Genomic DNA, 15,274 nt, shown 5'->3' with positions numbered 1-15,274 from the left:
ACAGTTGGATATGGTTTTAGGTATCGTGATGAATTTTTGCAAGTCTTGTAAGATAAATAAGTGAGACAAAATTTCATATACTAATCCATAGTTAGCCAATGTGTATGTGTGGACAAGGGTTAGAGATGAAGTTGTTGTTACGAGATTTGTAAGCACTCATACATATGCGACGGAGGGATCACCTAAAGACTATGTCAAGGCATCAATTACTTGGGTCGCACCTAAATGTGTTGGGTTGTACTCTCATGTCGAAGAAATTTGAATTAAGGGTAACACTTACTAAATATAAAAATAGTGGGGCATCACTATCAATTATCATAATGTTCGCCTGACCAAATAAATTATCTTAAAAACTTTGTTAGGGTCTTACAAGCATTCTTACACCCTTACCCCAAAATATGAATAAAAAATGATTCATTCCAATGCAAGGAGTGTAATGGTCGTTACATAGAGTTATCAAGTTCAACTAGGTTTTGATAGTACATTTGTAAAATTATTTTGGGCATTTAGTCGTTGCATTCGTGCATTTTAAATCTGTTGTCACATAATAATGGTGGATGAAAGGTATTTTGGAGAGAATTATTATAATATTTTGCTCATTGCCAAATGGTGTTAATAGCCAAAGAAACATGATTACCCTTTCAGATATTGTTAGTTGAGATTAAGTATGTGGACACATGGAGGTGGTTACTTCGTCTACTACATTAGTGGGGGTTAGTTGAGGACTTTACAAACATGGTCATCATAAATGATATCAATAAGAGGTTGTTCAATGTAGAGCTTATGAAATCTCCAAATGCATTTCATGGATTTTGTGTGAGACACTTGTGCTCATACTTCAACTATAAATTCAGTATACAAAATTACAAAATCGATTTTTGGCAGGCTACACAAGCATATCGATTAGAGGAATTCAGCCAATTGTTTGACAAGATTAAATTTCAAAATGTTGAGAACAATACATGGATTCAATAAATCCGAAGACAACATTGGACAAAAATTGAGTTTCCTCTACCTACATACAACTTGTTGATGACAAACATCTCATAATGTTGTAATGCAAAGTTGAAATAAGCCAAAAAATAATTGTATTGTTATTAATTGAATGAACATATGAGAAAGTCACAACAATATTTAAAACAAGAGTGCTAGTTAGATGTTGTTGCTCACACATTATGCAAAAAAACACGTCCAATAGACACGTGAACAATTTATAATCATTTAAAGTTTTTGTAGCATTAATAAATAACTCTGAAGTGAGATCATGTTGTCCTCAAAAAGAGCAAGTATAATTATAATATGTTCCAATCATAGAAGTTGTCATGCATAAATGCGATGGCGGATATCGATAAAAGATAAGTGAGCCCAAGGTCTATTGTGGAGCTGTATATTTTGCTGAAAGACACTCAATGTGCTATGATCTTTAAATTTTATTGTAATATCTATCACTATTGGTTATTGCACTAACCTTCTCTTCACATATAGGTCAATTGTGCCAATGGATGCATTGTTTTTTATAAGACCATCGACCGAGGACTGAAAATTGGACCTAAACTTCGTGTACATCATGTGTAAATGGAAGTTTGCAAGGCACCATAATGATAAAAACAATAAATCCCTACAGCTAGGCATTTTTGTGAAAAATATACGAAATGTAATCTTATTTTAAATCATTATTACTTGTGTTTGTAAGCGTAAATATATGGTTTAGAAAGGATTTTTTTTTCGTAAATCAATCTTATTCGTGTTTGTAAGTATAAATATTTAACATTGATTATGTTAGAACTAGGATTTACAAGTTTTGTATATTGGTCTATATCTTCCATTTTTCCTATGATATTTTATATAAATTAACATATGCTAGAGGTACCCATTGAATCCTTCTATTATAGCTTAAAGACTGCTTTAAGCCATCTCTATTCATGAGTCTCCCTTGGTCGGGAAGGACTGGGTGTAGGTGTGTATACACTCGAGTGAATGGTACTCGCTTCATGAATTCCGCGCCTCTTTCTGTGTCTTCTCTGAGCTCTCACTCTGCTGAGAAGTGAAGCGAGGAGAAGCTGCTCGAGCCTGAAAGCAACCAGGGATTGCTGAAGATGGGAACGTCAGTTCAGGTGACACCCCTTTGCGGGGTCTATAACGAGAACCCTCTTTCTTACTTGGTCTCTGTTGACGGCTTCAACTTCCTCGTCGACTGCGGATGGAACGATCTCTTCGACCCTTCTCTTCTTCAGCCCCTTTCCAAGTCAGTAATCCGCATATTCCCTATTATATCTTCTCTCCTTCTTTACCCCGTTTAGCTTATCGCTGTTTTTTGGGTTTGTTTCGTTGGTTTATAGCAACTTTTGGAAGTGTTGGGGAGAATTAGTGGAGTAAACTTACCAAGTTGGCTGTAGTGTTCATATATTCTTGCTGCCTTCATCTAGTTCTTGCCATTAGCTCACTTAGGAACTTGAAAATTGGTGTACTTTTTGACCTTTTCATTGTCAAATACAATAATTCATACTAATTCGTAGATGTGGTATCCCTCGTTTCGTTTCTCCCAAAAGAAGAAGGAAACATAACGAAGATAAGTTATTGGAGAATGAAATGTGGATTGCATTTGTTTTCTGTAGTTTGGTTATGACCTCAATAGGCTTGCGCAGATGATGTTCTGTTTCTATTAATTTTAGTTTACTTGTTGCCATGTAATTTCAGGGTAACCTCGACTATAGATGCAGTTTTGCTATCACATCCAGATACGCTTCACCTTGGTGCTTTGCCTTATGCCATGAAACACTTGGGGCTCTCTGCACCTGTTTATGCAACAGAACCAGTCCATAGACTAGGTCTGTTAACTATGTATGATCACTATATGTCTCGGAAGGTACATATTGCTTTACAACTATTAACTTTTTTTTTAATGTTTCATATGTTTTTACTATTGGGTGCTGTGAAACCGTAAGCTTAGGACAAAGCTACAACTTGAACTACTGAAAGCGTCAGAAAGTATGTTTTTATAACTTAAAAGATCCTAAACAGGAAATATTATGCAGTATTCAGTCTTGTGTTTCTTTTTTATAACTTTACATGCTTAACAAGTGATCTAGGCCTGAATGATAAGAGGGACTACCAGATTAATTCAGTCAAAGTGTTAAAAATATTAACTCAATCTTAGTTTTAATGAATTGAAGCTGATAAAATTTAAAAAAGACAAATGAGTACTCGAAAGCCTAATCTGCAAGAATCTACAAATGGAGCAGCCTATTTTTGTTTGCTGCTATGCTTCTTTGTCTCTTTTCTATCTAGATTCCTACCATGTAACTGTTCTGCATTCTCATCAATTTCTTTGCTTATTTTTTTCAGCAAGTTTCAGAATTTGACTTGTTCACTCTGGATGACATAGATGCTGCTTTCCAAAATGTGACACGTCTTACATACTCTCAGAACTGTCACATCGCAGGTAATGCTCTTTAGCATATGCCACTAAAAGTTACCTTTAGCCATCTATAATCACACCTCTTCATTTTCACTTCATTTTTGCCAGGAAAAGGTGAGGGCATAGTAATTGCACCTTATGTATCTGGGCATCTACTTGGAGGCACTATATGGAAGATAACAAAGGATGGGGAGGATGTAATATATGCTGTTGACTTCAATCATCGGAAAGAAAGGTTAGATTCTCGTAACATCATATGCCAAAGTTTTGTGTCGGTAGTTTCTGCAATTATCAGAAGTATTTGTGAAGAAGCTCACAGGTTTGTGGCGTGTTAGGCACCTGAATGGGACTGTGCTAGAATCTTTTGTCCGACCAGCTGTCTTGATTACAGATGCTTATAATGCTTTGAACAATCAACCTTCCAGACGTCAAAGGGATCAAGAATTTCTGGGTAATGTGACCTTTCTAATAGTTTTATGAGCTGTTTCCTATCTCTAGTTCCCAATGTGTTTTAGAACTTCTACATCTAGGTAACTTTAAGGTTCAACATGAGTGCATTATGGAAAGTTTCTTGGGCAGCTATTTCCAAAAATAAAGTTATCGGGCTGTCAGGATCTGGTACTTTGTGTTTCAGATGCACTAATAGTTGTACATTTCATATCAGTGACTCTTTAAAGGGCATATCCATGAAACTAAAACAGACAATTTAACATATTTTTTGAAATGATGAACATTTTATTTTATTGTTATTGTTCTTATTATCATCTCTTCTTGAGCGTTGTTCTTCTGTTGGACTTCAGTTGAACTTTTACTCTAAAACCAAGACTTTTTCTACAAGTTAATGTGGTTGAATGATTATTTTTAAATTCTCTGGAAGAATGGTCAAAACTCTTAAATGTTTTTCTTCTTTCATTAGATGCAATCGTAAAGGCATTGAGAGCCGATGGGAATATACTCCTTCCTGTTGATACAGCTGGACGTATTCTGGAACTTCTTTTGATACTAGAACAGGTTTGTTGATGTATTTGTGACTTTGCATACATTTTCTTTTCTTTTGAAAATTCATACATGTACTTTTACTTTATAATTATCTTATCTTTGGTGAGCTTCCAGAAATCTAAAACCCCAAATCTTTGTTGAGTTTACAGTACTGGACACAACATCATCTGACTTATCCTATCTTCTTTCTGACCAATGTTGCGACAAGCACAATCGATTATGTTAAGAGTTTCCTTGAATGGATGAGTGACTCAATAGCGAAGTCCTTTGAGCATACCCGTGACAATGCTTTTCTTTTGAAGTAAGTCCCAATGCTTTTCTTTTGAAGTAAATGCCTAACTCCCCTGTAATTATAACTAGGACTGGAGGTGAGCTGAGCTGCCTTGTGAATTGGGATGACTTGCGTCTAATGAAGTTTAACTTCCACTTTTGGTACAGTAATCTGATAGAGCATTTTGGTTTGTGCATTTGGAGCTCATATTTGTTCTTTACTGTAGTCCAAAGGATAAAAGCTTGATTGTACTTCCTTCTCAAAAAAAGTCTTTATGTTAAGGATATTTTTTTTGGGACTTCTGTTTATTTCAGTACAAGGTATGATTGCATAGTTATCAAGTTGGTGATATGTTTACTAAAACATTGAGTAAACGTAAATTTGATGTATTTTTGTAAGATGCTGGGGCTTCTAGACATCTAATGCTCCAACTTGAGGGGGAGTGTTAGAAAGTAGTATAAGGGGTGATTTGATCTTTGTACATGGTCTGTATTTACCAGTGAAGGTATTATCTTGCACAGCATGCTTAGATGTCTCTATGGTCCAATTTGTATGTGATTTAGAGGTGTAGATTCGGAGTTATAAGTAGTTAAATGTAAGAGGGATATATATTTCATTGTACCTCAAACCCACTTAAATGAATAGAAGGCATCACGGGTTGAATTCTAATCCCTAACAAGAGCTCCTCTTTGGCTCTCTTCCAGCATCTTCTTCTTCTTTTTTCTCCTCTTCCTCTCTTCTCACAATCTTCTATATCTCATTTCCTAACAACTGGTTTGGTTGGTTAAGTGAACTGTGAACTGCTATGATTGAGTTTTATGCAGCTGAAAAGTCTTCCGTGGTGTTCTCTTTCTAGGTATTTGTGTGTGTGCCTTGCTCATGTGCATGTTCAAATTTGGAGTCATTGTGAGTAGTAGTAGACTGACTGTGAGTCTGGTTGTGGTTGTTTTAATGGAGCCTATCTTTTTGAAATAGAAAATATATTTTTTTGAAATAGTAACGTAGCCTATCTTTAAGCGTATGGATTTCTTTATTTTTTAATTCGAAATTTATATTCAACAATTTTTGCCTGCAGGCATGTCAGGCTCCTAATAAGCAAAAGTGACCTTGAGAAGATACCTGATGGGCCAAAGGTAAATGACTGTTCCTCTTTTGGTCTAGTAACTAATATATCTGATTCTGTAAACTCATACACCTTAATTAGGTTGTTTTAGCATCCATGGCCAGCTTGGAAGTGGGGTTCTCTCATGATATATTTGTTGAATGGGCAACAGAACCGAAGAATCTTGTGCTTTTTACCGAAAGAGGCCAGGTATATGCTATTAGTTCCCTCTTTTTGCCTTCAAGTCTTTGTAATGTATAAGTGAGAAAGAATGCATTATGGTTCTACTGCAAAGGCATTTTGACAGTGAAATCTTGGTATTGGCATAGCTGGTTTACTGAATATCTATGTTGTGGTTATGTTTGCTTATAATCTAATTATGGCTTCCGATGTGATGGTTTAGAAATAGAAAGCCAAAACAGCAAGGGCAAGTGTTAATAAAGTTTATTTAGAATTGTTGCTTTCAACATCAACATAGTAAGTATGGGCAGTAAATAGTTTGGATAAAAATATAGATTCAACATTTTCAAAACAAATAAGTACAAGACCCTCAAAGAAAAAAATGCAAGTTTAGAGAGTAGTCTTTGAATCATCTGCAGACTATGAGAACAATCTTCAAACTGCTGTTGTCCTTTGATAAAAGAAACATATACAATTGAAGAAGCTTTGCATATCATTGGAGGGCCTCCTGGTCAGATGTGTATTTGAGTCACAGAAAGATGCTGATGTGCAGCCAGGATACTTGTAAATTTTCCATGATATCCATGTCTCCTCTAAAGTATATATATATATATATATTTTTTTTTTTTTTTTTTTGAAATGACTCCTCTAAAGTATTAGCAGCATGGTCAAGAAAGAATGGTCTAATTTGGCCCAATTGATTAACCAAAATAGAGAAAAAATCCTCATTTATCATTTGAGCCTTGTTGTGATTAGGGCTTTCGTGTATGCAGGGTTTATGTCTCGGATAGACTAATTTTTAGAATAACCAGTATTCCTGTATATGAATAATTTTGCGTTCCAGAGTTCTAGAGGTAAGTTGTAGATCCAAAACCATTGTTTGTGTGGTCTGCTTGGGAGGGAGGCGTCCCATTTGTGACATCGTTGGGAAGGAATTGCAGAGTTTCTTGTCCACAATTAAAGGATGCGAGATTGGTCCTCTGAAGTCTCCAGTCGAACAGGCCACCTGCCACTATCGATGAAGGAGATGACTGGTGAGTAGTCGAGTTGCCGAGGGGTTTAGGGTAAACCCCAATCCATGGCTCCAGTTTGTTTCGTTGGCGAAGACTCCAACTGAAATAGGCAATAATGTTGTTTTCTAGGTTGGCTTGGTTAGTTAGTAGTAAGGTGGTCAGTGGAGAGAAGAATGGTTGGGTTGGGTTGGTCAGGACTAGGTGTGATTGGGATAGGTGGATGCCAGGCCATAGTGGGTGTTAGGGGTGGCATCGAGCCGAGCCGAGCCCGAACCTGCTTATGTTCGGGCCGAGCCTGATTTAAATATTTCAAAATCAAGCTCGAGCCGAGCCTAGCCTTGAGCCTAAAATTGTTATCGAGCTCTAACCCAATAATTTTAACCGAGTTCGAGCTTCTACATTCATTTAAAATTTTTCAAAAATTACATGTCTCGAGTTCGAGCTCCAACATACATTTAAATTTTTTCATAAAATACATGTCAAATAAATTGTATATAAAATTATACATACATTTTACATAAAATTGGGCATGACCTCTACTTAAAATTGAGCATAAGGATAACATTGAATCCAGCTGAGTCTGAACCTTCCTATGTTCGAGCCGAACTTGATTTAAAGATTTCTAACTCGAGCTCGAGCCGACCTAGCCTCGAGCCTAAAATTGTAATCGAGCTCGAGCCTACTAATTTTAATCGAGTTCGAGCTCTAGCCGAGCTCGAGGTTAACCTACATTTAATACTCTACATAAAATATACATCAAATAAATTATCTATAAAATTATGTATACATTTTTAAAAAAAAGAATGATAGGAGAGGTTCGGGATTGAATCTCAATTATAGATTAGAACCCACCAATACTAATCTTTTTTACCCCAAATGTTGTCTAACTTATTTTGTAATTTTTGAATCTGGCCATAAATTTACTATGGCCTCTTTAGTGCCCTGATTGAAAATTTATATTATAAGAAAAACTAGAAATGTTTTTCCTAGGATACACATTTCCAAAAAAACCTTTAAATAAAATCCTATTGCTATTAGAGACTTACTAGAAAATTACAAGAAATATTTTAAAATTTTCTTGGGAAAGTTAAATGGACCTCTTATTGCCACTTCTAGGGAAATAAATAAAAATTAATAATCAATCTAATATATTACTATACTCATTGATAAATTTTTAATCAAATAAAATGTCAAACACAAAATTGCTATGAAAATTGCCTCATGCTAAAAGTATTATAGCATCAACTGTCAAATACTTATTCAAAATTTTCCTATACGGTTTTCTTACCCATCTTGGCAAGAAAATCTTACTTAGAAAATTATATGATTTTTTAATAAAAATTTCTAATTAGAAAAATGTTTCCAAAAAACATGAGGCACTAATGGTCCCTATATTTCTACTAAAAATGTCTTTTCAACATTTATTGAAAAAACAACTAATAGTCTCTAGAAACGTATTTCTACTAAAATGTCTTTTCAATTTCTTCAAGAGACATGAGGAAGGGACAATTTTTTCTTTTTACTTGTTTATGATCTCGCACGTGTGACTTTCACACTTGAGAAATCGTCTAGCGTGGGGTTTCATTGGTTTATGATCTCGCACGTGCGAAATCGACTTCATGCTGGGGTGGGAAAAATTATTTTCTCCCAACTTATGTATCTTTGTGTACTCTGGTTTTCCGCCGAGACGACGCAGAGCGAAGGCGCGGCGCCGGCGAGAACCTGTCGTCGGCGACGAAAACAGAGGAGGCAAAGAAATCGGAGGAAGAAGAAGAAATCGGAGGGAAGAGGATGTAGCGGCCGGCGAGGAGCTGTCGACGGCGGCAGACGGGAGGGGCTCGGCGTTCTCCCCTCCCCCCCGCGACTCGCGAGCTTTCGAGCCGAACCTTGATTCGGTCGAGCTCGGCTCGTTAACTCAAACGAGCCCATTTCGGATCTCGAGCTCGAGAGATACTGAGCTGAACTCGAAGCCACTCGTGAGCCGGCTTGGTTCAAGCCACCCCTAGTGGTGGATGCTTGTGGCAATGTTGGTGACGGTGGTGGAGGGTGGACTTGAAGGGTGGGACAATGAGCTATTGATGAAGATTGGTGCTTCTAAATGGGTTGGGTGGGTAGGTTTGTGGGTTTTGCCGGTTCAAATGTTGCTATGGCAGTGGTGAGGTAATGCCAATCGAATCTATATTCGGTTGCTTGAGGAAAATAGATGCGCCCAAGGACGCTACCATCACGAAGGTGAACAATTTTATGCTCAGTTCTTGGGTATTGGAAGACCAAAATGACAATCTGAGACTTTCTTTTCAAAATTTTCTTCGATCGAGTTTGGTTGTCTTCACTGTGAAGTATTTGTAGTTGTGTTAGGAAAGAGTATCGTATGGATCCAGATATTCTGATGAATTACGAACGACTCCCGTTGATTGTTGTGATTTTGACCGTTTTGCCTCTCAGTTCATTGATCTTGAGAATGGTGCTTTTGAACCTAAAGATTCTGGACCTTGCCAGGTTAAGCTGTGTGACATACTGTCTCTTCCTCTTGGTTACCACTTGCCATCCGAGTTCTTTTTCCTGGTTCACTGCCATTCCGTACTGCCATCACCTTTGAGATGCTCCTGCCGTACGTAGTTGATCCTCTCACCTCCATTCCTGAGTTCACTTGCTCCCTCTCCCTCTCCCTCTCCCTCTCTCTCTCCCACTTCATGGTCTAGTTTAATGGGGTTTTCTTCTTAGGAACCATTATTTAAATACGTTGTGTTTGTCGGGTCGTTTTATATATGTGCTGAATGCCTCTGTTCCTAAAACATTCTTTTTGCATTTTATTTTAAATCATTGAACTTTTGTCAGTATTTGTTCACTCATTTTGGCACCTGGTAATAATTCTGTTTGCAGTTTGCAACATTAGCTCGTATGCTTCAGGTTGATCCTCCTCCTAAAGCTGTAAAGGTTATCATGCGTAAGAGGGTTCCTTTGGTTGGAGAGGAGCTAATATCTTATGAAGAGGAACAAAACAGAAAAAAGGAAGAAGCTCTTAAAGCCAGTCTTGTAAAGCAGGAGGATGCAAAAGTAACACAAGGATCTGATAATGTGGCAGATCCAATGGTGATTGATGCCCCTTCTGGTCCTGTTTCTTCAGATGGTATGCTGATTTATTGATGTAATTTAGCTTCTATCTAAAAGTTTGCCATAGTCCCTCCAGTTTGAATGTTCATAACAGATTGAAATTACAGTTTTGGATGATCCTGGTCGGTAATTTTCTATTGGTTCTTGTACTAGTTGGGCACAGACTGTTTAACTTATAGTATAACATATTTATTTTCGGTCTTTGAAGAAATTAGTATGTAGCAGGTAGTGGTTTGAAGCTACTTCAGTCCCTTTGACAGATTTGTTAACCCAGTTCTCAGTACTAGAGTTCCATTCTAGTGTTTGCACGTTTCTGTTATCTTCTACATGCGCACGAGAATTGCTTGTCAGACTTTTGACTCTGGGACACCCTGCCATGAGAACGTGCAGTATGTGGTTGAACTATTAAAGTTGATCTCATTGTTTTATGTACACTATCAATGCATAGTACTGGGTATAATGTTTGAGGATATAACATTTACCTCTTATGTTTCACTTTATGGCTGTATGATTCATTTTATGGCTGTATGAGGGTATATGTTTAACTGCTCTGTTTTTTTTCCAGCCCCCAGTCCACGCTTCAGTGGGCAGCGTGACATAATCATCGATGGTTTTGTTCCTTCTACTACCAGTGTTGCTCCTATGTTTCCCTTTTTTGAGAACTCTACAGAGTGGGATGACTTTGGGGAGGTCATTAATCCGGATGACTATGTAATCAAGGAAGATAATATCGATCAATCCATGATTGTAAGTTTCTTAGTAGAATTCTAACTGACAAACTTTCTTAGTAGGTTACTAATTGGCTATCTTTTTGCTGCTTACTTAGCTTCTTGATCATATGTAATATAAATTCTATGCTCATCAGTTGGGACATGGTAATTGGCCTTGCAATGTTCTTCTGGTTATTTAGTTTTCGATCATACTGTTTTCATGTTCTATATGTCTAAAACATGAAAGTGCATCATACTGTTTTTGTGTTCTAGATGTCTCATGACATGAAAATGCATCGGCTTTTTTTTGGGAGCCATGGTAGCTAGTGATAGATCAAACTAGGTACTCATTTACCTAAGTAGCTTGCTAATGTTTAACTTGAAGTTGTGCCCTACAGTGTTTGATGTTCTTGGTTCTTTTTCAGGGCATGAATGGTGATCTAGACGGAAAAGTTGATGAAGCCTCCTTCATACAAAACCTTCTTGATACGAAACCTTCCAAAGTTATTTCAACTGAGATGACTGTAAGTGGTCTATGGTATTTTAAACATGTATTTCATGCCGTGTGTTACGATTTCTGCTTGGGACATATTATTTTCTGCACATATTTGTAGCTTGTGAGTACTCAAATATAATCTCCTTAACCAAGTCAGATCAGGCTTTGGGAACTGGTCATATATTAGGTGTGAAGGTGCCAATTTCATAATCCCATTTTATTTGTCAATCAAATAGAAATTTATGGATAGACTATCTGGTCATAATTTCAGTTTTCTTGAGCAAGTTATAATGAGTATTGAAGAAACTAATATAAATGATATGTATCATATCATGAACTTGTCAGTAAATTGAACTTATTTTTGCTGTCCTGTTTGTGCTTCAGGTTCAAGTGAAATGTTCATTGGTTTACATGGATTTTGAGGGTCGTTCTGATGGGCGTTCAATTAAAGCCATACTGGGACATGTGGCTCCACTTAAACTTGTATGCAATCTGTCGTTCCCTTTGAGAATTATAATTTAGTGTTTGATCAAGTTTGCTTTTGTAGCACTATGTTTGTAAAGATGAGATCATCTTTGAAAAAGAAAGGATTAGGTGACAGCCATTCATTGCTCATCAACAAGCTTCTATTGCTTCAATGAACATGGTGTTTTCATGAACGCACTAAATTTTTGCCTGCTGTCCTGATTGAATTGTTATCTCCCTCTCTTTTACCTCTTCTCCTTTGGGTGTTCTTGCTTAATAAATTTCCAGTTTTTACTTTTATTAATAAAGAGTTTGATAGAATTTGCTGGTTTCATTGTGCTGTAAAAGTTTTCACGTGTATTTTGAAACAAAGAAATAATGTTTCCTGTGGCATATACATTTCATTTCGTGGGGAAGGGGGAGTGCCTGCTTGATCATGCCAATTATGTTTCATGTTTCATGTCATGTCATGACTGTATCTTCGCTTTCCTTGAGGCAAGGGATTTTTGAAGTGATATTCTGTAATTTAGTTTCTTCAATCCAATATGGTTGGCATTGATTATTCTCTTGCATTTTCTCACTGATGATTTATCTGAAGTACTTGCTTTCTGTTTATATTCTTAGGTGCTTGTTCATGGATCTGCAGAGGCTACTGAGCATTTGAAAGAGCACTGTGCAAAGAATGTTTGTCCTCATGTCTATGCTCCACAAATTGGGGAAACTATAGATGTCACCTCAGACTTGTGTGCTTATAAGGTATGCTGAAGTACTTTGGAGATACTCATTAGCTATAAACATCTTTTTCAGAGAGAAAAAGAAAAAAACTCACTTATAAGTATCATCCATTGTCCTCATATTCCTTCTTGCACGAATGCAGGTTCAGTTGTCTGAAAAACTCATGAGTAATGTACTCTTCAAGAAGGTAATCCTCTGTTCAAACTGATTTCTTGCTCTGAACTTTTATGGAAGTGCCTAATATAAGTCCTATTGTTCTTTTTCATGATTTGTATTCTGGTCTTTCGTGAATTAGAAAGGGAAGTCTAATACAGGTTGTTCCTTGCAGCTAGGAGATTATGAGGTAGCATGGGTAGATGCTGAAGTTGGAAAGACTGATGGTGTGCTTTCTTTGCTACCTCTTTCAACACCAGCTCCCCCCCACAGGTCCGTTCTTGTTGGTGATTTGAAATTGGCAGATTTCAAACAGTTTCTTGCAAGCAAAGGTGTTCAGGTGCTAATCTTTCTTTCCCATTTATTTCCATGTTCTCTGACTGGAGATTTATGTTATCTGTTTGTTTTGGTGAAAAAGCAGGAAGTCACATCATTAATGTAAGCTCGTAATCATTTTGTTGTCATAAGAGAGTGTTTATTTAGCCAACAGGGTTTGACCTCTGAGACAGCCAGTCTGATGTAACGTTCCTAATATCTAATCACCCAATCAGTGAACAAGATGTTACTGATGATGATAACATACTTGCCTAGGTGATCTGGTGGTTTTTTTGTGTCTAGATCTTGAATCTTTCAAAATAGTTTCACAGAAGGAGAGAAATGTCTTTATTGACAGGTCCTTGTAGCTCTAGCAGCAGATGTCTTTGTTTATTTGCTGGAATACAAGTGGGGTCAAGCCACTACGGATAATTCAACTTTGTCTTGAAGAAAATAGGGATATCACTTGTCTTTAACAAGTAACTTGGTCTCAAATCCCCCATGTGTCTATGCATGCTGAATTATCAGCTTAGAACCAAATCTAGAAAAAAAATTGTGCATTAATAATTACTTGATTCGGCTGTTGGCTCTGTGGTCACACGGTAGTGTCTAGTGTGAGGTCATAGGTTCAAGTTAACATTGGATGTATTTAATGTACTGTGTATATAATCAACATTTAAAAAATTATTAATTACTGGATCCCTTCATCTCATGTGTGTGTGTATGTGGTTGGGATTGCCTTTTCTTCTACTTTTCTTTTACACTTCATGAAATCGTCTTCCAGAAAATTAGAAAATAAGTAGACAAAAGGAACAAGTATACATGAGTGGTTTTATTATGATTTTGTCCAATCTTTCAGGAAATATGCATAAGATCTTCTGTTGGAGACTAACAGTCTTTACTGCTAATTTCTAACAAAATGCATGTCTTGTCTGGAAAGTATTGTCAGATTAACCTTGGTCACCAAAAAAAGACATGTTGAACCTTAAATGTCTTTGCTTGGTGAAACTAATGTGTATTATAGTTTTGAAATTTCTGCTCAGACTAATGATCTCAACCTGACAAGGCTTGCAGTTACCTTTCTTATCTGCTTTGGTAACACTCTATGTAACCTTCCTGATTTCCTGGAAGTTATTGTAACAGCAGATTGTTTCCTAATTTCCTTGAATTAATTATAACAACTCTTGAGCCGCTAACTATGCACTTTGACCTGACAAATATGGACAATCCATCTAATGTCCACCTCATTCATCATCGTCGCTTGAAAATTCCTCTGACGGCTACCGAGCTTAGGAGTATTTATCCTCTTTTTCTTTGCTGTTTAGGTTGAATTTTCAGCTGGTGCACTAAGATGCGGCGAGTATGTAACCTTGCGAAAAGTTGGAGATTCTACCCAGAAGGTGATTGATCAGTTTTTTTACATTTCATATTATCGTAAGTTTCTGTGCGAAACTGGTTTCACATTCGACGGGTTGTTTTTCAGGGTGGCGGTAGTGGTACTCAGCAAGTGGTTCTTGAAGGACCCTTAAGCGAAGAATATTACAAAATTCGTGAGTACTTGTATTCCCAGTTTTATTTGCTATAGAAGGTAGATTTGTCAAGTTGAGAAAAGAGAGTTCAGAGCTAAAAAAATTTAGAGCTCAAAGGTTAGAGGTGAAGAATGTGTAAAATGTGTTAAAGGGTTGCTTTCTCATGAGGAAAACTGATGCACTTTCCTTCGGGATTTTCCTGTTTAATGAGTAATCTGATCGAATATGTAGTTCTTTATTTCTGTTTCAATTGAAGCCCCCTTTTTGTGGAGTAAAATTGAAAATGAAATGGTTTCTGGCAAAAAAACAAACGAACCACACTAGCTCCCAAGCAGGCTAGAGGTTCTGCCTGGTTCTCTTGTTTGCTCAGGCTTGGTTGGTTTGGGGACACTTGACATCAAGCAAGTTGCAGGAAGGGACTAGGCTCTTCTGTTCTGGTCGAATTCGGTTGATAGACTTGTGAGTTCCGATCGAATTTGCATTTTTCGTCCCAAGATAATACGTGCCTGATCCAGAAACGTTCAGAAAAGAAAAGAAAACATGAATTTAATCATTATTATTTTTAAAAATAATTAAAATAAATAAATAATTATTAATTTTTTTCATTAATTATTTTGAGAATAATAATAATCACATTTTTATTTTCTTGTTTTTCCTTTTCTTTTCCGTGGGTGCCAGACCCTTAATCGATCGATGAGTTTACCCATCTATTACCAATTTGAGTCGGATCGATTTAAACCACTGACCCGGTTCGTTCGTTAAACCATAAAGACA

At 36.8% G+C, this 15,274-nt stretch overlaps 1 protein-coding gene across 1 annotated transcript; it reads left to right on the top strand.

The window, feature by feature from the left end:
• Positions 1-1,998: 1,998 nt before the first annotated feature.
• Positions 1,999-14,793, top strand: LOC137943972 (cleavage and polyadenylation specificity factor subunit 2). The gene is made up of 18 exons (XM_068789431.1): positions 1,999-2,245; positions 2,698-2,866; positions 3,346-3,442; positions 3,527-3,653; positions 3,754-3,869; positions 4,335-4,429; positions 4,567-4,718; positions 5,764-5,821; positions 5,893-6,000; positions 9,867-10,113; positions 10,663-10,844; positions 11,233-11,331; positions 11,688-11,786; positions 12,393-12,524; positions 12,646-12,690; positions 12,832-12,996; positions 14,297-14,371; positions 14,455-14,793. The coding sequence occupies exons 1-18, from the start codon at positions 2,097-2,099 to the stop codon at positions 14,554-14,556; spliced, it is 2,217 nt and encodes a 738-aa protein (XP_068645532.1). The 5' UTR covers positions 1,999-2,096; the 3' UTR covers positions 14,557-14,793.
• Positions 14,794-15,274: the final 481 nt, after the last annotated feature.

Source organism: Aristolochia californica, unplaced genomic scaffold (genome assembly GCF_029961685.1).
Source record: "Aristolochia californica isolate CCGP_79_NKW_82.1479 unplaced genomic scaffold, dmAriCali1.0.hap1 SCAF_11, whole genome shotgun sequence".
NCBI classification, from domain to species: Eukaryota; Viridiplantae; Streptophyta; class Magnoliopsida; order Piperales; family Aristolochiaceae; genus Aristolochia; species Aristolochia californica.
Note: the sequence above shows the minus strand (reverse complement) of the source record. Positions and strands in the feature narration are given on the sequence as shown.

What these genes read in the sequence shown, in the direction of transcription:
- LOC137943972 (XM_068789431.1), top strand. Translation starts at nt 2,097, where the DNA reads ATGGGAACGTCAGTTCAGGTGACACCCCTTTGCGGGGTCTATAACGAG. An exon ending in AAGGGATCAAGAATTTCTGG is followed by an intron (nt 3,870 to 4,334) that starts GTAATGTGACCT and finishes TTCTTTCATTAG; the next exon opens with ATGCAATCGTAAAGGCATTG. An exon ending in TTATTTCAACTGAGATGACT is followed by an intron (nt 11,332 to 11,687) that starts GTAAGTGGTCTA and finishes TTTGTGCTTCAG; the next exon opens with GTTCAAGTGAAATGTTCATT.